The sequence below is a fragment of the Ambystoma mexicanum genome, chromosome 3p (genome assembly GCF_040938575.1).
Source record: "Ambystoma mexicanum isolate Mex_15411 chromosome 3p, UKY_AmexF1_1, whole genome shotgun sequence".
NCBI lineage: Eukaryota > Metazoa > Chordata > Amphibia > Caudata > Ambystomatidae > Ambystoma > Ambystoma mexicanum.
In genome coordinates this window covers 820065465-820088386 of record NC_090925.1, presented here as the reverse complement: position 1 = coordinate 820088386, position 22922 = coordinate 820065465, and the positions used below count along the sequence as shown (strand labels likewise).

The window sequence follows — 22922 nt, the reverse complement described above, 5'->3', positions numbered from 1 at the left end:
TCCATAGAGCTATACCTATTGTTGTGAAACAGTCTTTTCACACACCCCCAACAACACTGTTCTGTCATTAGATTTTATATAGCTCACTGCTGGCATGTTCCTCGCCACTTGGCACCTTGGGCCGACAAATAAATGTTTTGGGTTTGGTTAGAAGGAGCGGTGTAAGACTGTGAGGAAGAACTTGGGGCTGAGCCAGGGAAGTAGTAGTAACAGGAAGAAGTAGCGTGAGCCTCGAGATGGAACATCCGGAGGAGGAAGTAAGCAGGAGGAGGGAGGAAGGAAGGAAGGAAGGAAGGAAGGGAGGGAGGGAGGAAGGAAGGAAGGAAGGAAGGAAGGAAGGAAGGAAGGAAGGAAGGAAGGAAGGAAGGAAGGAAGGAAGGAAGGAAGGAAGGAAGGAAGGAAGGAAGGAAGGAAGGAAGGAAGGAAGGGAGGGAGGGAGGGAGGGAGGGAGGGAGGGAGGGAGGGAGGGAGGGAGGGAGGGAGGAAGGAAGGAAGGGAGGAAGGAAGGAAGGAAGGAAGGAAGGAAGGAAGGAAGGAAGGAAGGAAGGAAGGAAGGAAGGAAGGAAGGAAGGAAGGAAGGAAGGAAGGAAGGAAGGAAGGAAGGAAGGAAGGAAGGAAGGAAGGAAGGAAGGAAGGAAGGAAGGAAGGAAGGAAGGAAGCCATGTTGTCCCAAGGCGAGTAAAAGAGGTAGGAGGAGGCATGCGAAATAGACAGGAAGAGGTTTCAAGGAGGTGGGGGAGGGGCCTTGTGTCTAGCAAATGGTAGCAAAGACTCCTGGCTCCCGCTTCCAGACTTTGAGAAAGTCAAGTACTACCCGAGGCTGGTCGAGGTGGCACAGCAGTGCATCAAGCAGGGGCAGCACAAGGTGAGTAGGACTTGGCAAAGACTCTTTTACCAGCTAACCGTGGGTGCGGGACCTGGGAATTCCTGTAACTAGGTAATCCGAACACCCTGGGACGAGAGGATGAGAGAGGTCGTCTTCCTCCTTTGGTTATCACCGGGATGTCTCTCATGTATACCTTTGAGCAGTCTGTGCACTGTGTAAAAAAAAAAAAAAATAATAAATAATATATAAGGCTCAACGGCGCTGGAATCTGCACCCGCCCATCTCACAGAAGCGCACAACTCCGTCCATTTGATCCGTCTTTGGAGCTGTTTTGAGTGCTCCGGTCTGTCTACTGTAACCACGCATCGTGAGGACACAGAGAGGAGGAGCGGGCCGTTTACCTGCTGTATTGCGGATGACGAGTTCGGCGCGTCGGAGGACACGTGGAGCCCGCATCAGTTGCAGCAGGTCTGTTAACGTTCCATTCTTTTCTGGTTCTTCTATCTATTCTAGTCTCGTATGGTCCGTGGACAGTCCGTCAAAGTAATTACAGCACTTCCACACTGTGGCTTGCTGTTGGCCTGAGAGCGAACATTTGTTCAAGCTATAAAGTGGTTAAACACCTCAACAACAATACATTGTATTGATTATGGCAACACAACAGGAAAGGGAAAACATTCGAAAAATACAAGCTGCGTCACTTTTTTGTGAAAAGCAACCCATACCCAATAAAGATGCTCCCAAGGAGCAGATGTCAGAGACACAGCCTAGTAATGAGGTAAAACTTCTAAGAGAACTGGAGAAGCTACGTAAAAGAGAGATCAGTAAATGGTGGGAAGAATTCTCTCTACAAAATTACATTGATGTAGGACGTATTCCAAGAGGTTTACGTATCCTTACCACACCCTCGTTCGAAGATCAAGACCCTGCCATGTTACAAGAATGGGGAGAGTCCAGTAATGCTTGCTCAGTTAACTTCCTTAACATCCTGATCAAATATGCCAGAATGGACAGACACAAAATACTGGATAAAATAAAAGAAGTTACAGAACAATTGCAGAGTCAAGAGGAAAGTGAAGAGGGGAGAAATCTACGAATCAACATGGAAAAAGGATACAAAATGTTTGAGGACGATATCAAATTACGTAAGCAAAGGAAATTCATACGTGATAAAAATGATTACGAACAAGGAAGAGTATTGACCTTTGCCAAACGCTTTGACACACTAAGGAAAAAACTTCCTCTACAAGCCCCAATGTCTACAAACACCAGTTCGATAGAACCATCATCCTCAGACATCGATACTACTGAGAGTGAGAGTGAACAACCTTTGAGAAAATTAAATTTTTTAGAGGAAATGAAGCTGTTGGGTATGGATGGCAGACTAAACAGTGGCAAAAAAACAAGAGGCAGAGGCCGAGGCAAGAATTCGAATCAAAGAGGAAGAAAAAGACAAGGAGGGGAAGACGCGGGATCTTTAACAAACATGGAAAAACCGGAGCGCTTAACACGCTCTGGAACAAAGAAATGAACTCATCCATGACAGAACTACCCGACATGTCCATAATTAACCTCTCCTCCCATGAGCTGACTGCGGCTGAAAATCAAGTCTTAAGACTGGGACTAAACTTTTGTCCTACCTCTGTGTACGATTATGCTGAAACCCGCATAGATTTTGATAAATTTATGCGGAAAATCAGACTTAAAAAATTCTTTGCCATGTTTCCGCCAAAACCTAAGACCAAAGTCTGTCACCCAGGACGCACTGATGTTTCCATACAGGACACTCTTACCCTGCGCATCCTTGAAGATTTGGAATTTGAAAACACAGATTTGATGACTAACACAGATTTGGAATTTACTAATGCAGATACAAGTTGGCCAGGCAAAACAGCGCTCAAAATTAAATCTAAATTTAACCCCACGTTCAATCCGGGAGGCCATGTTGAGGCATTTCAGGACCTGGTCATTAATGACCTTAAAAAAATTCGGAAGTCACGGCAACCTGTGAGAACAAACTTGACCCCAGCCCAACAACGCACACTTAAACAACTTGGGGCTATGAAAGAGTATATCATCAAACCATCAGATAAGGGGACTAATATAGTCATGATGAACCGGACTGATTACATCAAGGAAGCTCATAGGCAATTAACAGACAAAAACTGTTACTCAAAATTACAAGCTGACCCTTCTGAAACCATGAGAGTGTTACTATCAGACCTTTTACAGACTTGGAAGGAGAGAGACCTGCTAGACGAAGACATGTGTACATATTTACAACCGAAATTTCCCACCATTCCAACGATTTATTTTCTGCCCAAAGTACACAAAAGCTTGACAAGACCTCCAGGCAGACCTATTGTCACACTATGCGGGGCACTGTTGGAAAACCTATCGCGGTTTGTGGATGAAACACTGATTACTTTTGTTACCACCTTGCCCTCCTACTTAAGGGACACTAAGGATTTTTTGAGCAGAATAGAGGGTATCCCATGGGAAACTTCCTACTTGTTAACAACTCTAGATGTGGTCTCTCTCTACACTTCAATTCGACACGAAGATGGCCTCAAAGCTTGCGAGCATTTTTTGTACACCAGGTCTATGAACTATATGCAACATGGCACCATGATATTGGAGATGATTAGATTTTGCTTAACCAATAATTGTTTTTTGTTTAACAAGGAGTATTTTATCCAACTTCAAGGGACTGCCATGGGCACCACATTTGCTCCCTCATATGCTAATCTAACTATGGGGTGGTGGGAGAAGTTTGTTGTCTGGCATTCAGGCAACACTTTTTACACTGACAAAATAATCTTATGGCTGCGATATATTGATGATCTGTTTGTGATCTGGGATGGCAATGATCAAGAATGGTTAGACTTTGTGAGGATGCTAAACATTAACAATCTAAACCTCCAATTTACTGAGAACCATAGCAAGACAGAGGTAGTTTTCTTGGATATTGCAATTAAAGTAGCTAACGGAGAAATAACTAGCAGCCTACACAGAAAACCAACCAGCTCAAACATACCACTACACGCAAAGAGTAGCCATCCCACAGCCCTAAAATGGAGCATTCCGTATGGCGAATTTATACGTATACGTAGAAATTGCTCAAACATCAACACCTTTGACAGTGAATGCGCTTGGATGGCCCAGAGATTTAAAAATCGTGGCTACCCAATCAAAATATTGGAAAGAGCTTTTTTAAAAGTTAGAGACATGGATCGTTCCCTCTTACTGACTTCTAACTCTGTGCAAACGAAAAATACAGAGAATACAGATACACGTTTAATTTTGACCTTTGGTAACGGGGCGCGTAAAATTCGCCAAGTATTACAAAAGCACTGGCATGTTCTAATATTAGATGAACACTTGGGCGAGATTCTGACACCCAAAGTAAATATTACATTTCGTAGGTCACCCTCAATGAAAGACACCCTGGTGCCTAGTTTCATGAGCCCTCTGATTAATCAAACAGGAGCCAGTTGGATGAACATCAAGAAACCGGGCTTCCAAAAATGTTCCAAATGTAAAGCATGCACCTACGCAGTCAGTACCAGCTGTTATTTACATCCTATTCTAGGGAAGAACATTAAGATTGTGTCCAGAATAACTTGTGAAACCGAATACGTGGTATATGTGTTGAATTGCCCATGTAACAAATGGTATGTTGGTAGCACCAAAGGACAACTCAAGTTAAGGGTACTACAACATATCAGGGCAATTAAACATGCCGATCCAACTTACCCTATGGCTCTACATTTTAAGCACCAACATGGGGGCCAACTAGAGGGTTTTACTTTTTTCGGCATACACACAATTACTAAACCGCTCAGGGGAGGTAACCGCGAGTTAGCATTACGACAGCTGGAAACCAGGTGCATTTTGGACCTAGAGACTAAGAAACCCAGGGGTCACAATTTAGATGAGGAACTGTATACCTTCCTGGGAACATGAATCTTAAGTTTATAATGTCTCTAAACCTGCTCTTACCATTCGGTACATGTCCCATAGTGGACTCCTGATGCTACTAGTAAAAATGGAACTATTACATGTTTATTTACGAAATATTGGGTTGGTACTTTGCTTTCATAGCTGTGATGCAGTTTTTTAACATTGGTTTTTAATAGGTAACCACATAGGTTTTTATTATTAGAGGTTACCATAACACAGAGATTTTTTTAACTTGACTGTACCTGTTTTGTGGCGTCATATCGATGATAATCCTATGCGGACTCCATAATAGAAGGGTTTTACCTATACTCTATTGTCGATACATCTTTACCTCTATAAAATCCTTGGTGCAGACATATAGATTTATATGAAAGAGACACATTCTTTATCTTTTATACGACCAACATGGTTCTCTATTTAGCATTATGAATTTGGATGTTTTATGCACTATGCACTTTATGATCCAGCAATTGTTTGCACGCACTTTGCACTTTATAAAAAGGAACCTTTTGCGGAATGATGAACAGAGCAGATGTCCATGCACATACCTCAGAATGTGAAAAAATCTAAATTTATAGAGATTCGCTTTATTTGACATATATTGGATAATGTATCCATTTAGTAAAGCATAAAGCTGAGAGGCTTATATAAATAAGAGAGGTATGTGCATGGACGGAGAGCACTATGCACTTTATTTTATTGCTGCTATGCATGTAATTTCGCTGCTGGAATGCTATTTTTGCACAGACATCCAAATGTTTTATACTTGGCAATTTTGCACATATCATTACCGTCTATATGCACCTAGTCCGAGGTCTATTTGAGTACGCTAGACTCTAGTTTGCATAGGTTACCATTGCTAATTTACGATCATGTAGCTAGGAGTCACATCTGACCAATTCCGCCTTTTTGATGCATTGACAAACGCATTCTTAGACATATAAATTATGTCTAAAAACTATGGCATATTGCTGAAATTGAAAAATGAATGATTGATTTGTGAAAATAATGCAATATTTTTATATCACATACTGTGTGTCTACTATGCGCTTACAAATGATGAAAGTAATTCATGTGGCACATATTGGAGGACAAAGTTAGAACTCCTTCATGAGTAATCACATACTGCTGAATCGTTCCAATATGGCTGCCTTACAAAACATGATGAACGAACAGTCCATAGCAGGAGGACACTCTCTATGTGAAATCAGAGAGTCAGCCGGGGGATAAATTGCAGTCCATTCTCTGTGTTGTTGGTAAACCCACGTGATCAAGCGGTCTGTGTACCGCGAAACGCGTCGTTCTTTGTTTTCCTTCCTGATGTACTCACACTAATAAAGAAAATGTGTTGCCAGGAGTGCTGAGGAGTTTCTTTCCACTTTCTTTTGCTGCAAGGATACTGGTTCTTGATTGCAGCTGCTCTCTGGAGTGCATTCCACCTGCTGTCTTTTTCAAAAGGCATTCTTTTCATATATATATATATATATATATATATATATATATATATACCTCTGAGTCCAGTCACGTGTGTGCCCCCCTCTGTGGCAAGTCACACACGAAGGGGATAAGCACATCAATCTGTTCATGTTGATTGGCTGCACACTGGGCCATGGAGTGGCTCTCTCCACAGCCACCAGCGTCAGAGGCGCGGTGTCATGAATGCGCATGCGTTTTCTTTACTGCAGGAAGTAACCTAAGATTACGTCATTCATTTGGCAGTATATGATCAGATCTATAAACGTGTGCTATTCACTACATTAACTCTTCTTTTCCTATGCTTCCCAGGCCATTTCCACCATGGCCCAGCTAAGCGCTGCACCCCTGCTGCCCGTGCAGCTTTATTTTAGGCATCATTTCACCCACGGCAGCCCGCAACTTTCCCCCTCCCTCACCCTCCCCCTGGCTCCCATTGGCTGTTTGCACGTGTTGTGCTCGAGGGCCTACTCCCTCTGCATCTCCGCTTCCCAGGCCATTTCCACCATGGCCCAGGTAAGCACTGCTTTGCAGATGTCCGCCGGGGAAGCCAAGGAAGCCAGCAGACACCAACAAAAACTGTTATGTGTGACATAGGTGGGGTGTCGAGCAATTACTCTACTCCATAAAGCCGCTGCCTCTCTACCTTATCTTTCCATAACGTAGACTAGCATAGACGCACAGCATGCATACTTAGAGAGATTTGTGACCACCAGCCTAAATCTATTCATGGCTGGACTGTAAATATTGCCTTGCATTACATACTAACATACTTGCCATGCTTAACTAGTGCCAGACCTAGAGGAACTGTGAAGATTAGCCTGCGTCGCGTCTAGATAGGATTGTGAATGGTAGCATGTGCCACACATACGGAATTCTTAACTTTAGCCTGCATCACATCTAGACAGGATTGTGAATGTTAGCAAGCACCACACTTAGATGGAATTCTTAACTTTAGCCTGCGTCGCATCTAGATAGAAATGTGAATGTTAGCATGTGGCACACTCAGACGGAATTCTTAGCTTTAGTCTGCGTCGCATCTAGATAGAAATGTGAATGTTAGCATGTGGCACACTCAGACGGAATTCTTAGCTTTAGCCTGCGTCGCATCTAGATAGAAATGTGAATGTTAGCATGTGGCACACTCAGACGGAATTCTTAGCTTTAGCCTGCATCACATCTAGACAGGATTGTGAATGTTAGCAAGCACCACACTTAGATGGAATTCTTAACTTTAGCATGCATCACATCTAGATAAGATTGTGAATGTTAGCATGTGCCACACTCAGACAGATTTCTTAACTTCAGCCTGCATCGCATCTAGATAGGAATGTGAATGTTAGCAAGCACCACACTTAGATGGAATTCTTAACTTTAGCCTGCGTCGCATCTAGATAGAAATGTGAATGTTAGCATGTGGCACACTCAGACGGAATTCTTAGCTTTAGCCTGCATCACATCTAGACAGGATTGTGAATGTTAGCAAGCACCACACTTAGATGGAATTCTTAACTTTAGCATGCATCACATCTAGATAAGATTGTGAATGTTAGCATGTGCCACACTCAGACAGATTTCTTAACTTCAGCCTGCATCACATCTAGATAGAAATGTGAATGTTAGCATGTGGCACACTCAGACGGAATTCTTAACTTCAGCCTGCATCGCATCTAGATAGGAATGTGAATGTTAGCATGCGCCACACTTAAATGAAACTGTGAAAGTTACCAAGGGCCTCACTTAGATGGAATCATGATCACTAGCCTGCCTCACATCTAGAAAGGATTATGAATTTTAGCATGTGCCACACTTAGACGGAATTCTTAGCTTTAGCCTGCATCACATCTAGATAGAAATGTGAATGTTAGCAAGCACCACACTTAGATGGAATTCTTAACTTTAGCATGCATCACATCTAGATAAGATTGTGAATGTTAGCATGTGCCACACTCAGACAGATTTCTTAACTTCAGCCTGCATCACATCTAGATAGAAATGTGAATGTTAGCATGTGGCACACTCAGACGGAATTCTTAACTTCAGCCTGCATCGCATCTAGATAGGAATGTGAATGTTAGCATGCGCCACACTTAAATGAAACTGTGAAAGTTACCAAGGGCCTCACTTAGATGGAATCATGATCACTAGCCTGCCTGACATCTAGAAAGGATTATGAATTTTAGCATGTGTCACACTTAGACAGAATTCTTAGCTTTAGCCTGCGTTCCATCTAGATAGAAATGTGAATGTTGGCATGTGCCACACTTATATGGAATTCTGAACTTCAGCCTGCGTCGCATCTAGATAGAAATGTGAATGTGGGCATGTGCCACACTTAGACAGAATTCTTAGCTTTAGCCTGCGTCGCATCTAGATAGGAATGTGAATGTTAGCATGCGCCACACTCAGACGGAATTCTTAACTTCAGCCTGCATTGCATCTAGATAGGAATGTGAATGTTAGCATGCGCCACACTTAAATGAAACTGTGAAAGTTACCAAGGGCCTCACTTAGATGGAATCGTGATCACTAGCCTGCCTCACATCTAGATAGGATATTGAAGATTAGCAAATGCCACACTCAGGTGGAATAATGAATGATAGCAAGCATCACACCTAGACATAACTACAAGGACAGCAATGCCAATTAACCAAAGCACTAACAATTTCACCCCTCTGCATACACCTCTCATACTCTAGCTAAACACAACCACAAGCCTACAACACAGCAATCCGCACAAACTTCACTATACTGCAACAACAAAACAAACCACACATAGACTCGCACAACAGCACATGATGACTACCAACCGTAAAACACCCCAAGCCCAGCCAACCGACCCACCGGGCTGAGGCTGCCAACAACACATCACTGCTCTCTTGGACTTTTCCAGTTTATCCCCACTAACTCACCCTCCCCTTCCCTCTTTTTTTTCAGAGCAGCCAGAGCGCCAGGGGACCACTTCGGTGGTGATAGTGCGCGGTACAAATATCCTTTAACATTAACATTATGTTGTCCTCTTTATTGTATAAAGCATCTCTTTGAGCTTTCATCCCATGTGTTCTCTGTTCTAGAACAATTTCATGCGAGCAAAATGAAAAGGAAATTGGGAGGAGGTTTGGGGTAAATTTTCTACTTATGTTAAAGGATATTGAATTCCTGTTTGTAACTTTCGTTAAAATTGCTTAATAAAAAAATAAAAAAATAAAATAATGAGTGGCAAGAGATAATTCAGTTCATGGAGAGCCATGCACTGGGAAAATGGTGAATATTGCCCACTTCTCTATTTCTTTCTTTGTCAGTTCACTGTTCCTGCCACAGAGACGACATACGCCTGTACCTTCGCCGCCCTCCCAGCAGTGACGAAGAAGCACCACATCTACAAGGTAGGGAGCAGCGCCACCTCCTCTTCTAGCAACACACGCGCATGCACACAGTAGAAGCAGGCCGCAGTACTAGATCTATCCAGTGTGACCATGTCCCTCATAGACTCTACCACCCTACATTATCACCAGCACTAACTTTGGTTGCAGACCATGGGTCAAAGTGGAGAAAAGAGCCAGCAGCGTGATGGCCTTGGCTGGATTCATTGAGGTACCTGCATTTACATCTTTCATTTTTTAACAGGAGTTTTATATCATGCAAAGGCAAGCTGCTTCAAATGGCTTTGGAGAAGAGAGTAACGGGGTGTAGTACATGGGAATGAGGGTGGTGGAGAGATTGGAAGAAAGGAAGATAGCATATTTAGATAGACAGCTTGTCACATTCCAGATATCTTATTTAAGCAATAAGCCTAGAGTCGGGGGCTGTGGGGGAGGGGGCTCCTCGATAGGTAATGCCCCAGGGGCCCATCGTTACAGGCCCAATAAAAGCAGAAAGCCCCATTGAGACTTTAAAAATAAATTGGGATTTACACCGCCACAGCCACTTGTAATCCGGCGGTAATTCCTCTGGACCAAGTGGCGGTAACAGTAATTCAGATGGGCGGTATTCCGGTGGATTTACGACAGCGATACCGCCCACATCGTAATGAGGGCCCCATATGATATTTCAAAATACCACATGTTTTACCACAGTGCACTATTTTAACTTTTCAAACCGTTTTGTGAAAAAACAGCCTGCTTTATTGTGGACATATTTACGGCCACACAAATGCATTCATGGAGGTGTGTGTGTTTTTTTATTTGTTTAACTTATTGGGTTGGTTAAAAAATACAACCTTCACACAAAGACAATAACACATCCAATGAGGGTAAACAAGACAAAAATTACATCATCATCATTATTCAAACCATTATGTTATGCATATTCAACACCTTATATTTTGAATGACCCATGCAATATTACCACATGCAGTAATATCGCATGTCTCCAATGGAACCAAATGGGACCCCAAAATGGGGATTAACTTTAGAGTCTGGCGGTCTCTAAATAACCTAAATGTATATCCGCTACCACATACAGTTATGGTCATTGAGTTGATGATATTAATGTAGGACTTGAAATCACCCAGTATATTATGATAACTGCATGCCGTAAACAGTAATCAAATTTGGTACCATTACTATACCGACAAACTCGTAACAAGACCCATAGGTATTGTTTTTTTATTTAAGCAATACAACCCAAGCGGGGGGGGGCATTACTGGTCAGGTAATGCCCTGAGGCATACGTTAGAAGCCCAAGCGAAACTGGGGATTGGGGTTGGGCTAGGAGGTAATGGGGTCACAGGGGATGCACTTACCTGATTCCCGGCGAGGAAAGATGGCGGCCTCCCGCTCCGAGGAGACTCGGAGCGGGGTGATTTACTGTGAGGTAAAGCCCCTCGCTCTGAGCCGCCTGATTGTCTGGAACGTCACCACACACCCCTCGCAGGGTACTAATTGTATTTATTCAGAATGTGGTGTTCGGAACGGCACCCTAAGATAGTAATACATAGCAGACCGGCCAGCCCTTCAGGCAGTGTCCTTTCAAAGGATGTCAAACAGTAGATAGTTGGTTCATGCCATTGGGCTGGCGGGGTTTGTTGAAAAACATTGACCAGGGGCAAAAAAAGAAACAAAACATATACTCACATTGGCTAGGGAGGGATATTTACAAGTCTATGGGCCTCATTACACGTTTGGCGGTAGCCTTGCCGGTAAAACTGGCAGGCCAATGCCAAACTTTCGATTTTTTCCGGCACCCACAAATGGGCAATTACAGGGTCATTACGGCCCAGCTGGACCCGGTAATTGCCCATTCACGGGCGCCGGAATGCCTTACTGCCAATTCCCGTTTGACCCCCACATTGAGAATGGTGCCGGTGCATCCGACATGCTCTGTTTGTGGGTGCCGGTACGGCCACCAGGACAGACCAGGACAGACCTGGCGGCCCTAATGGCACCCGTGAGCAGAACTCGTAGTTTGCCGGTCCGGGGACTATAGTAGCGGCAAGCTTACCAGTACCGTAGTTCCCGGACCGGCAAACTTGTAATGACCCCCAATGACAGTAAGTGCAGGGAGAGTAGGCTCAGGGGGTACGGTAATGTATGGTAACGTGGCCTATGTGGGATGGTGCTCCTTTAAGGTGTAGGCCATGGCGCTTGTTTCTGACATTGGGGAAAGGGAGTTCCAGTGGAAGGGGCTAAGGAGGAAGATGCAGTGGAAGCAAGGGAGTGCACATGGCAGACATGGGACACTAAGCTCGAGGAGGATGCTAGATGAAAGGGAACGAGGAGGAGAGTAGCTGGAGGTGTAGGTAACCAGCTGTGGTGTCCAGCGAGTCCATGGATGGATTTGAAGACAAGAAGAAAAAATATGCACGGGGCATGGACAGCCAGCATTCAGGTAATGGGGAGAGGTGCGGGCAGAGCAGGGAAAATTGTAAAGGGTGTGGTGGTAAAGTTGAGGCTTCAAGGAATCAAAGGATTACAGAGGGAGCTTGGACGAGGCTCGGCTGTAACCAAGGTGACTGGGGACCCGGGTGGGGATAAGAGTTTTTATTAAGTGGTAGATGAGGAGGGTTGGGTGTTGCTAAGGAGATTGTTTAGGAGATTGATCCTGGCATCAGTGGCTGTATAGGCGATGAAGTGATAGAGCTTAATATATATTGCTGTCAAAGTAAAGCCCAATTTTGTGTGTGTGTTTTAGGGAGTTAGTGAGGAAGTCAGAGTGAAAGGAGGTGGGGAGAACACAAGGTGCGTTTAGGCTGCATGATAGAGGGCCTTCTTCTTAGAGTCGTTAACCCTAAGACAGCAAAGGGTCATCCAAGGATAGATCACAAAGTGGCAGTTGGTGAATATCTGGCAGTGGTTAGGGGTGAAGGAAAAGAAGATGTGGGTATCATCTGCAAAGCGATGGTAGTAGAACCTGAAGGAGGAGATTAGTTCAACAAAGGACAAGGTTTTTAGCATGAAGAGCAGTAGACGCTGGGCAGCGGATTCAGGCACTCTCAGCAGTAGAAGGGTGGCATCAGAGGTAGCAGTGTGCCAGGATGTGGAGAATAAATGACACGCGAGCAAGCAGGCAATCCAAGAGAGCGGATTCCTGGCTATGTTAAAGCTGTTCAGCATGAGCACGGGATGGCCGAATTTGTGGAATGTAGCAGATACATACAGGAAGATCCGGGTGGCGAAGAGCTTGGAGTGGTCAACAGAGGACTGAAAATCAGAGACGTAGATCAGGGTCGGTTCCGTGGCATAATGAGTGTGGAATACCGATTGGAGAGAGGTGCATAGATTGTTTGTCTTGATGAAGCTAGTGCTTTTGCTGACGAACACATGCTCCAGGACTTTGGAAAAGTGGGGCAGGGGGAGACAGGCTAGTAGTTGGCAGGACCGTTAGGGGGCACAGGTGGCTTCTTGATGGCAGGTATCCCTATGGCCACCTGCAAAGAAGTTCCAGTAAAGCAGATTGAAGAGGGTGAAAAGATAGGAGCAGGTTATCAGTGCAAGCTCTTTGATAGTTTGTGGAGCAAAAAGGTCCACTGGGCTCACAAGTGGTTGACTGTTTGGAAGATGGGAGCCAGTTTGGTGGTCTTGGTAGGGAGAAAGAACAGAGGATATGGGGATGGTGAGGGTTAGAGAGATGGTGAAGGAGGTGGGGACAGGAATTGAAAGGGGGATCTTACAGATTCTGGAAGAGAAGCAAAACGAAACAATATGAGCTCAGGGGGTAGAGGAGAGTCTGTGGGGATGCGATCAAAGGGAGGAGATAAGCGGAGTCAAGAAGTTGGACTTGGCAGTGTCCAGGGGAGAAGTGCCTTCATGTTTGCCTTGAGAGTTCAAGTAGTATGAGATTTGCCTCATCGATAGAGTTGAAGCCACATAGTGGTTTATAGCTGATGAGTCTCGGGGTATCCATGGTTGGCGCAGGGGGCCGGGAGTGAATGGTACGGGAGTGAATGGTACGGGAGGGGTAGTGATTCCCGAAAGGGGAGCTGTTTCGTAAAGTCTGCAGTGAACATGACATCTTCTTTGCTTTCTCTTAGGCCACAAAAATGATTGCACTGATTGAGGGACACTCACTTTGAGACACTGATACCCTTATGAATTATTTTGTGAATGGATTTATATAGCACTGATGAAAGCCCAATCCATGAAGAGGTGCCAATTAAAAGCAATTGGGCATTCTTCATCTGAGACACATACTCTTCTGAATGTTAACGAATCATGGGCGTAATCGGAGTATAAGTGCATCTCTGGTGGCAGGAGACAAGGGGATGCAGTAAGGGAATTGAATAACAACACCGGTCTTGGCCAAGTTGTGATCTAGGATCAGACTGTGTAGACTACACTGCATCTGAGACTAAAGAACACACTACTATTCAATACGTTTGAGAAATACAGTGCAATGACCTGCATACCTAGCTCTGTTTGATAACACTAATTAAGCAATGTGCCCCTCATGGCGGGGGCATTACCAGAGTCAGAAATGCCCCCGCCGCGAGGGGCATTTAGCTATTAGTACCCCCGCCTGCAATATCTGCGTGACCGGGGCATTAAAAGCAACGACCAAGAAAATGAGCCCCGGGAAAGGGAAAACGGAGTACGTTTTCCCTTTCCATGGTGGCCATCGGAAGCGCGTGCACGCTCCTGAAAAAAAGGAGCAGAAGGTGGTAAGTAGGGTTGGGAGGGGAAGAAAAAAAGTAAAAATAAAAAAAAACATGCCTGCGTCCCGGCAGGGGAAGATGGAAGCATCCAGCCGTGTCGAGGCGCTGAGCAGGATTGGCCCCAATCCGTGTCTCCACACGGCTGGAGGCTGCCATCGTCCCCCACTGGGGACGAAGGAGCAAGAAGGTAAGTGGGGTGGGGCGGGCAGGGAGGAGGGAGGAAAGGAAAAAAAAAACAATTAAAAAAAGCCTTACACGAGTCGCCGGAGGGGGGCAAAGGCAGTCTCTCAGCCGTGGGTAGGCTCTGAGCGAGGAGGGCCCCGCTTCGAGCCTCCTCATTGACTGAGGGGCTGCCACGCCCCCCGCCGAGGACAAGGCGGCTGGAATCCTGGCCGAGAATCAAAGGATTCTCGGCCGGGTAACGACCCTGTGAGAGCCAATCAGAATGCGTGTTGCATTCTGCTTGACTCTCGCCGGGTAGTAATGTGCAATATTTTATAAAGAAGTGTATACAGAGCACACACTACACCTGATAAGTGGACACTGCCCTTCTTCAAAGCTAGGAAACAAATGCGCAAATTAGTTTCGAAGTTTCACAGCTAAAGGCAATTACACCTCAAAAAACAAGTATGTAACCGCAAGATTGGATGAGACGACTAAAGAATCCGGGCACTCAGCACTTACTAACACTTCACTGGATGCATGCCACAAATATGCAGATGTAGGCTTGTGCGCAACTTGCCTGTGTCCCTGGGGTCATTTTAGTTCAGACTTCAATATTGAACACATGTGCCCTGACTTCAGTGTATTGCTATGGAAGCTAAGTATTGTACACCCACAATTCTAAGCATGGACGAATTTAGACTTTGAAGATCTGTGCCACCTTGTTCTGCGAAGGTTTTGTAAAGTATTCTCTTATGACGACTTCATGAGCAGCTGTGGGAGGAATCCTGTGGCCCACTGTATTGAGCAGCTGTAAAAGAAAAATAGGTCAGTCAAATCTTTTAGTCCCCTTTTCTTAACTATTCTCAGCAGGGTACCGTGTCCCCATCCACCACTGTTTCTGTGGCTATAAGAAGTTTTTTTTTTTTTATAGTTGTCTGTTAGGGAGAATTTTCAAAATTTGCCAATTCCTCCCACCTTAGAGCCCTCCAGCTCTTTTGCTAAACTTTGGGACTTTGAACTTTTTCAATTCAATGTGTTTTCTGTGTTTGTTTCTTTTGGTTATGGATTCTAAGCAACTCCATAGGCATAATCTTTTTACAATTGTGTCACAAAGCAACTTCAGTGCAGTGCCACAGCAAAGTCTTCCAGATTTCCCAAGGTTTAAATACCTTCTCTGGGATCAACTACTGTTTCCCAGAACAGTGGAGTGACATTGACTTCACTTAGCCCTGTACATTTCTAGACCCAGCACACCCTATCTTACAATACGGTGCTGGAGGGGTTACTTAGTATCTCCTATGTCTATTTACTCATGTAACAGTCAAATGTTACCTTTTCCTCTAAGAATGCCTGGTGGCAGTGCTTTTACAATGTACTACCATGATTTACCCCGACCGCAAACTGTTCACAGCTCCGGTAATGTTTAAATCGCGGGAGCCATGTTTTTCAAGATGGTGCCTGAGGATCCTTTGTTAAAACAGGTCCCGGTCTTCTTTTTTCTGCCATTTCTTTGTAGAGAGGTCCTTCTCGAGTTTTTCTCTGCACGCCAAACCAGGTTTGGTCTCTTTGTTCATTCGCCTTTGGTGGGCTTCAGGAGTGAAACCAGCCTCTGGCTCCAGAGTGTCTGTGGTAGGCAGGAAGTGAGGGAGGTGCCAAAAACTCCCTGTACTTAGTCTCCAAGGAGACCCAAATGCACTCTGTGGTGATTGGCTGGCTGACTGTCCGGCAAGGACAGCCACCCTACTGGGTGAGTGGCAGCTAGGCTGGAATGAATGGGAGAGAACTGAATAAAAGGCGAGTCTTCTGGCTTGGAAGGCAGAGTCGACCAGTGGACGAAGGAGCCAAAGAAGAGCTTGAAGAGGACGGCTGCTGCAACTCCTGGATCGTTGGTTTGCCCGGTGATGCCCTTCTGCAGGTCCGAATTGCCAAGTTTGCATCGACAGAGAAGCCCTGCAAAGGACGACTTCTCCCTTTGAGTTGGTAGGACCAATCAACTCCCAAGTAAGCCACCTAAACACCTATCTCAGAGCTGGTTGCATTTCCTCAGAGTGCTGCAGGAAACCGTAGAGCCAGGGAGAGGGACACCACATTGTGTGCGTTGCTTGTAAACTGGCCTAAGCTTTTGGAAGATCCTCTGGACTCCCGTGAAGCAGGACTGACCAAGCCTGACCCCCCTCAGTTGACTGCGGGACCTTAGATGTGAGGAAAGTCCACTTTGTCAGCCAGGAACCGCGCTTATTGCTATTTGCTGTACCGCAAGGAGCTGAAACGCGAAACCATCACTGAACGTAAAGTTTGCCAGTTGCTAGCTTTGACCGTGCCAGTGCAGTGAGGGTGTCCCCGACGTCCTCCCTCTTGTCCCTACGACTGAGGCCCAGGAACAGTGAGATCTGCAGAGCTGTACAGGAACAGAAGTCTTCAGCGGCATCTTTTTCTTATTTACTAAGGTACTGTAAAAACTAGCCTAAGAGAACTTACCTCTTACTGTGGAAGTGCTTGTAACTTCTGCAACTCACAAGCCTAATCAGCTTTTGGCCCTACATTTGATTCTTCTTGTTCTCAAAGACTCCTAAGAACTTGTGCAAAGACTTTTCCATTTACTTACCTGAAGCGCTACATCCTATACTACTTTGGACTATTGACTTTGGCTTAGCCTACTGAATTGAATGACTCATCTCAGAGCTATGTGAAAGCATTTGCCCTGCTATGACTATTCGTATTTCTTGTGTTCTAATAACTCTTGCCTTTTGCTTACTTTTTAAAGAGTATTCTGTATGCCAACAGTAAGGTATTAATGTCCCCAGCACCCTTGTTAATGAAGTCACCTGTGGGTGTAGGTTGTGTCTGTGGGCCATCCCAAAAGGGCCTTGTCTGATCCAGAAACCCAGAGTGTACAGTATTGAAGTATATTTGTGTGTTACTATTCTATCACTCCCTTCTGAAGAAGGCTTTATAACTGACTGATAAATAAATTATGAATTGTTTATGCAAGAAACCTTGAGTGTAAGAGTTTATTTGAATGCCTGTAACTGTGAATCTTTGTGTAACTCCACTACAGCTCACATTTTCCCTCTTGAGATAAGCTTGGGTGCTCAACACGCTACCAAAACTGTGTAGTACAAGCTTATACCAAAGGTTGGGTTACCTATACCTGTAGTCATAGTTGTTTGTAGTGTTCCCAGAGGGTACTGCATAGAAACTTTGCCTAACATTGTCCTCTAAAGAAAGACTTTGAGAAGGATTCTACAGTCCTTCTTTCTTGAGCAACAGTGTCATTTGTGCAAACGGTTTGAAAGAATAACAATCAAAGAAAGTGAAGAAAGACTCATGGATGTTGTGCACTTCTTGAACCTTCTGCCCAGTGACCAAGGTTTGTGCTCTGAGGTGATCCATGGTAGGACTAAGTGCTCCTTGATTAGAGAAAGAGATAAAGGTAAGCCGAGGAGGTGGAAGGGCGCAGGGCACCTTACATGCTGTGCAGTGCCCCAACTCAGCTAAAAAAGACTAGAAAGGCACCCACCCTCCCCTGGCCTGGAACTGCCTGTGTACAAGAGGCAAAGACACAGTGTTCATTAGGAGCACCCAACGGGGATCATCCAAGGGTGGGAGTGTGGGGCAAGACATGCTCATGGAAGGGTGTGAAATTGATTTAGATCACTCTGTTGCAGGTGTGGATAGGCCTGGTTAAACCTTTCAAAAATGGTCTGCTGGCTATGGCAAATCTCTGAGTGAGATGAAGGTTCTTTTGGAGGTCCCAGCAGATCTCTATTGCTGCCAAAAGGTGTGCCTTTCCGGATCCTACATCTTTGGGGGATGTTTGGGATTGTTTGGGTTGAATTAGCAAACATTGAAAGGGTGACGTCGGGGGTTGACATGCTGCAGGGAAATGCAGAAAGGGTGAGTAAAATGGAGGCATGTGGGTGGGGCCACATGAGAAGAGGAATTACAAAACGGTACTTGTGTGAATGTTAGCCAGATTTAACAGTGCATTAAACTCTGCACTAAGATAGCTTGCTAGGTTAATGCACCTGCAATGGAGATCCGTGTGTATTCTGCAGCTCTGGTGTGTAATGACTTACCTTTTCTCTCTTCTGAAGTTGATACAGTGAGTACTGTGGTAAAGGTGTCATTTTAAGGTGTCATGCGATGTCAGCATGTGAGCCAGGGACGTAGTCAATCAGGGGTCTGGCATGCATCGGTCTGCTTTCCATCTGTTGAGGTCAGTAAAAGAGGTATCATTCAGGAGTGCAACATTACAATCTGGAGAGGTCAGAGCAGACATCTTCCTCTGAAAAGCCAGCAAAGGGCAGAGCCAGTCACCTGACTAGCATATGACTGACTTTCCCAAGCCCTCGTATCTTTTTAGACATAAGTCTTGAACATGGCAAGCTCTGCCACCACACTTCTAGGCATTTAGAGACACCAGTCGACATGGGACACACCCTTCCCCAACTCAACAGCCGTTTATAGCTGAGACTTGCATATGGCAACCTTTGCTCACGTCCTACAGGTATTTAAGAGGGCACTGGCTGGCTTGCCATTTCTCCGACTCTGCCATAACCTTGCCAGCCTGTCATAGACAGCAGCCTGGCATACAAATGACCATGCCTCTGCACTTCTAGCATTTTAATCATGGGACAGCCTTGTATAACGCAAACTCAGTTCTAGTTCTGCTGGGCTTTCTGCATCATCAACCTGTCACAGAAACTCCCCTTTTCTATGCGCTAGGCCGGAAGTAGTCTGTGCCTCTGTGTGTTTACTATAGATGGCGTGCATGCATGCAGCCTGTGTATGTCAACACCTACATTTACCCATGCTCACGTCACATGTGAGCACACATTAATATATAGTCATTTTGCAACTTCAAAGAGCTGTCAATAACAAGTGGTATTATTGGTATTGTTATCAAGCTCCAAGGAACTCACTTTAATAATCGCAGAGGCCTGAGGCTCTGAGGAGGTGTTAAGATGTGCATCAACTCAAACTCAAGCCACATTCTTAAACTTCTTCAAAGATTGGGAGAGCTGTCAGATTCCGAATCTCATGACAGTTCAGCTGGTTTTGAGTTTGGCCAAATCAGTTTGCCTGAACCCCAGTGTGAGTTTTCGTCTGTGAGAAGAGTGTAAAAGAATGGCTTTATTCATGAAAATGTGTTCAAGAATAAAGTGCTGGTGGTCTGTGCAGGCTATTCAGGACACTGCGGTGTGGGCGTTACATTATGTACATAGAAGAGGGTGTCATTGTGCTTGATGGTTTTTGTCGTGGGTTTGAGGTGGGGGCAGCAGTTGGGCATATGAGGTATGTAGTGTGCATGTCGGTTTCTGTGAGGTAGTGGTTGCATATAGAAGTGTGTGTGTGATCTCTTATGATAGCCTTCCCTGCGTTGGTATAGCTGGAGGCATATGGTGCGCGTGCTTAAGGATGTGTGTACATGTGTGTGCGTGCGCACATGTGTTTGTGTGCGTGTCAGAGAGCCTGTATTTGGGATTTGTTTGTGGGGGTGTGAGGTAGAGAAGGATGTAGGATTGTGCGTAGGATTTGGTGTTTTGTAATATACATGTTTGGTGTATGATTGTGGTGCCTATGTGTGTCACTAGGCCCCATGCATGTGGACGCAGCAAATGTGCCTTTGCTGACATTTCTCCTGTCTATTTCATTACAGTTTGAGCCCATCATCCAAGCTGGGAACGAGGCACTGATTCACCACATCGTGCTCTACTCTTGCCCAAGAATGGCAAATGTCACCACCCCGACTGGGCAATGTCAAGACAGGAAATATCCCCACCCCTTCACACAATGCTTCCAAAACATGGTGGCTTGGGGTGTTGGTGGAGAGGTGAGTTGGGCAGTGAAGTTGTTACTGGTTGCCTGAGGTATTGGTGGAGAGGTGAGTTGGAGGGTGAATTTGTTACGGGTGGCTTAGGGTGTTGGAGCAATGAGTTCGAAAGTGAAGTTGTTGCTGGTAGCTTGTAGTGTTGGTGGAGTGGTGAGTTAGAGCATGAAGTTGTTACTGGTGGCTTAGGGAGTTGGTTGAGAGGTGAGTTTGAGAATCTGGTTGTTACTGGCGGCTTGGGGAGTTGGAGAAGAGGTGAGTTGGAGAGTAAAGTTGAAACTGGTGGATTAGGGTGTTGGAGAGATGAGTTGGAAAGTGAAGTTGTTGCTGGTAACTTGTAGTGTTGGTGGAGAGGTGAGTTGGAGGGTGAAGCTGTTACTGGTGGCTAGAGGTTTTGGTGGAGCGGTTAGTTGGAGCATGTAGTTGTTACTGGTGCCCTGGGGCGTTGGTGGGGAGGTGAGTTGGAGAGTGAGGCTGTTAGTGGCAGCTTGGGGAGTTGGAGAAGAGGTGAGCTGGAGAGTGAAGTTCTAACTGGTTGATTAGGGTGTTGGAGAGATGAGTTGGAAAGTGAAGTTGTTGCTGGTAGCTTGTAGTGTTGGTGGAGAGGTGAGTTGGAGGGTGAAGCTGTTACTGGTGGCTAGAGGTTTTGGTGGAGCGGTGAGTTGGAGCATGTAGTTGTTACTGGTGCCCTGGGGCGTTGGTGGAGAGGTGAGTTGGAGAGTGAGGCTGTTAGTGGCGGCTTGGGGAGTTGGAGAAGAGGTGAGCTGGAGAGTGAAGTTGTAACTGGTTGATTAGGGTGTTGGAGAGATGAGTTGGAAAGTGAAGTTGTTGCTGGTAGTTTGTAGTGTTGGTGGTGAGGTGAGTTGGAGAGTGAGGCTGTTACTGGTGGCTAGAGGTGTTGGCGGAGAGGTGAGTTGGAGCATGAAGTTGTTACTGGTGCCCTGGGACGTTGGTGGAGAGGTGAGTTACAGAGTGAAGTTGTTACTGGTGGCTTAGGGAGTTGGTTGAGAGGTGAGATTGAGAATCAGTTTTTGTTACTGACGGCTTGTAGAGTTGGAGGAGAGGTGAGTTGGAGATTGAGGTTTTTGCTGGTGTCTTGCAAAGTGAGTTAGAGAGTGAAGGTGTTACTGGTGGCTTGGGGTGTTGGTAGAGGGAGGGTTTGGAGAGGGACATTGTTACTGGTTGCCTGGGGTGTTGGTTTAGAGATGAGTTAGATAGTGAAGTTGTTACTGGTGGCTTGGGGGTATTGGTGGAGGGGACAGTTGGAGGGTTATGTTTTTACTGGTGGCTAGGGGTGCTGGTGGAATGGTGAGTTGGAGAGTGACGTTGTTACTGGTGGATTGGGGTGTTTGTGGAGGGGTGAGTTGGAGAGTAAAGCTGTTACTGGTGGTTTAGGGTGTTGATGGAGGGGTGAGTTGAACAGTGAAAATGTCCTACAGGCTTGGGATGTTGGTGGATCGGTAAGTTGTATAGTGAAGTTGTTACTGGTGGTTCAGCGCTCGGCAGCAACAGCCTTGGAAATAACTTTTAAAACCCACCTGCGTGCGTGAATGGGTGCGCGATGCATGTGCGGGTGAAGGTGAAGTGTGGAAATCAGCTTTGCAGGAGACTGTGTGTTGAAATGTGACTTTGTTGAACACGCTCTTTCTACCGAACTACCAAACTCAGCAATTACTTACCAATCTTTGGTCCTGATCTGCTTTCTCTGCCTGGGAGCTCGGCAGTAAGTGTCTTGGAAAAAACATTTAAAACCTACCTGCATGTGCAAATTTGCATGCGAAGCAAACTTGAGGGAAGTGTGCAAAGCAGTTTTGCAAGTTGTGCGACCAGCATACACAGCAGACTACCTAAGACGAGGCTTAACGGTACTGGTGGATAAGAGTGTGACATTATTTCTCGATATTTTGGGAAATTTGACTGTTTGGGCCTTGAAGCTACATGTTCGATTTCTGTCCTTCTGCATTCAGGTTCCCCCCACCGCTTTCCAGCAATTTACTTTACAAATGTATATTAACATTAGTAATTATGAGGAGTAAGTCAACATACCAATTAAGGAGTCAAGCTTTATTAAATACTTTTGATGTGGTGAGTGAAGATCGGGTAGCAGGCCCTGACCCTTTTCTAGTGGGAATCCGTAAGGGGGCTGTTGTGGAGGCACCTGTATCTTTAGAGGCTGGTAAGCCCTTTAATCAGGGAAAAGAACGTCCACAATGGTGGGGCGAATGGAAGAAGAAATAGTGTCAATGCCATACGTGTGGGTTTTGGGGGGACTCTCACAGGACTACCCTCATCCAGTGAAAGGGGCAGAGAAGGGGAAATAAGTATCCATCAGCGATTTTCTTCGCCAAATCTGGAACAAGTACAGAAGTCAGACCTATACCGGCTATCTTAACTGCAACCATAGAGGAAACCCACTTGGACCATTTGGTGGATGGCTCACTATTTGCTACAAAGTTGAACTGCAGTCAGGTACACCAACACTCCTTACAGCGTTATTATCTAGCAGCAGTACCACATCTATGTCGTCTTCAATGGAGAAGAGTAGACCTGAAATGCACCACATTTTAAGG

The 22922-nt window shown here is 45.4% G+C and overlaps 1 protein-coding gene across 1 annotated transcript in view; it reads left to right on the top strand.

Moving 5' to 3' along the window:
• Nucleotides 1-22922, top strand: part of LOC138580944 (putative DBH-like monooxygenase protein 2) — a 298284-nt gene that overhangs the window by 177104 nt on the left and 98258 nt on the right. The window contains exons 4-5 of the mRNA XM_069651882.1: nucleotides 9565-9648; nucleotides 20182-20355. Coding sequence (XP_069507983.1) covers nucleotides 9565-9648; nucleotides 20182-20355 — 258 coding nt within the window. The remainder of the gene's footprint in view (nucleotides 1-9564; nucleotides 9649-20181; nucleotides 20356-22922) is intronic.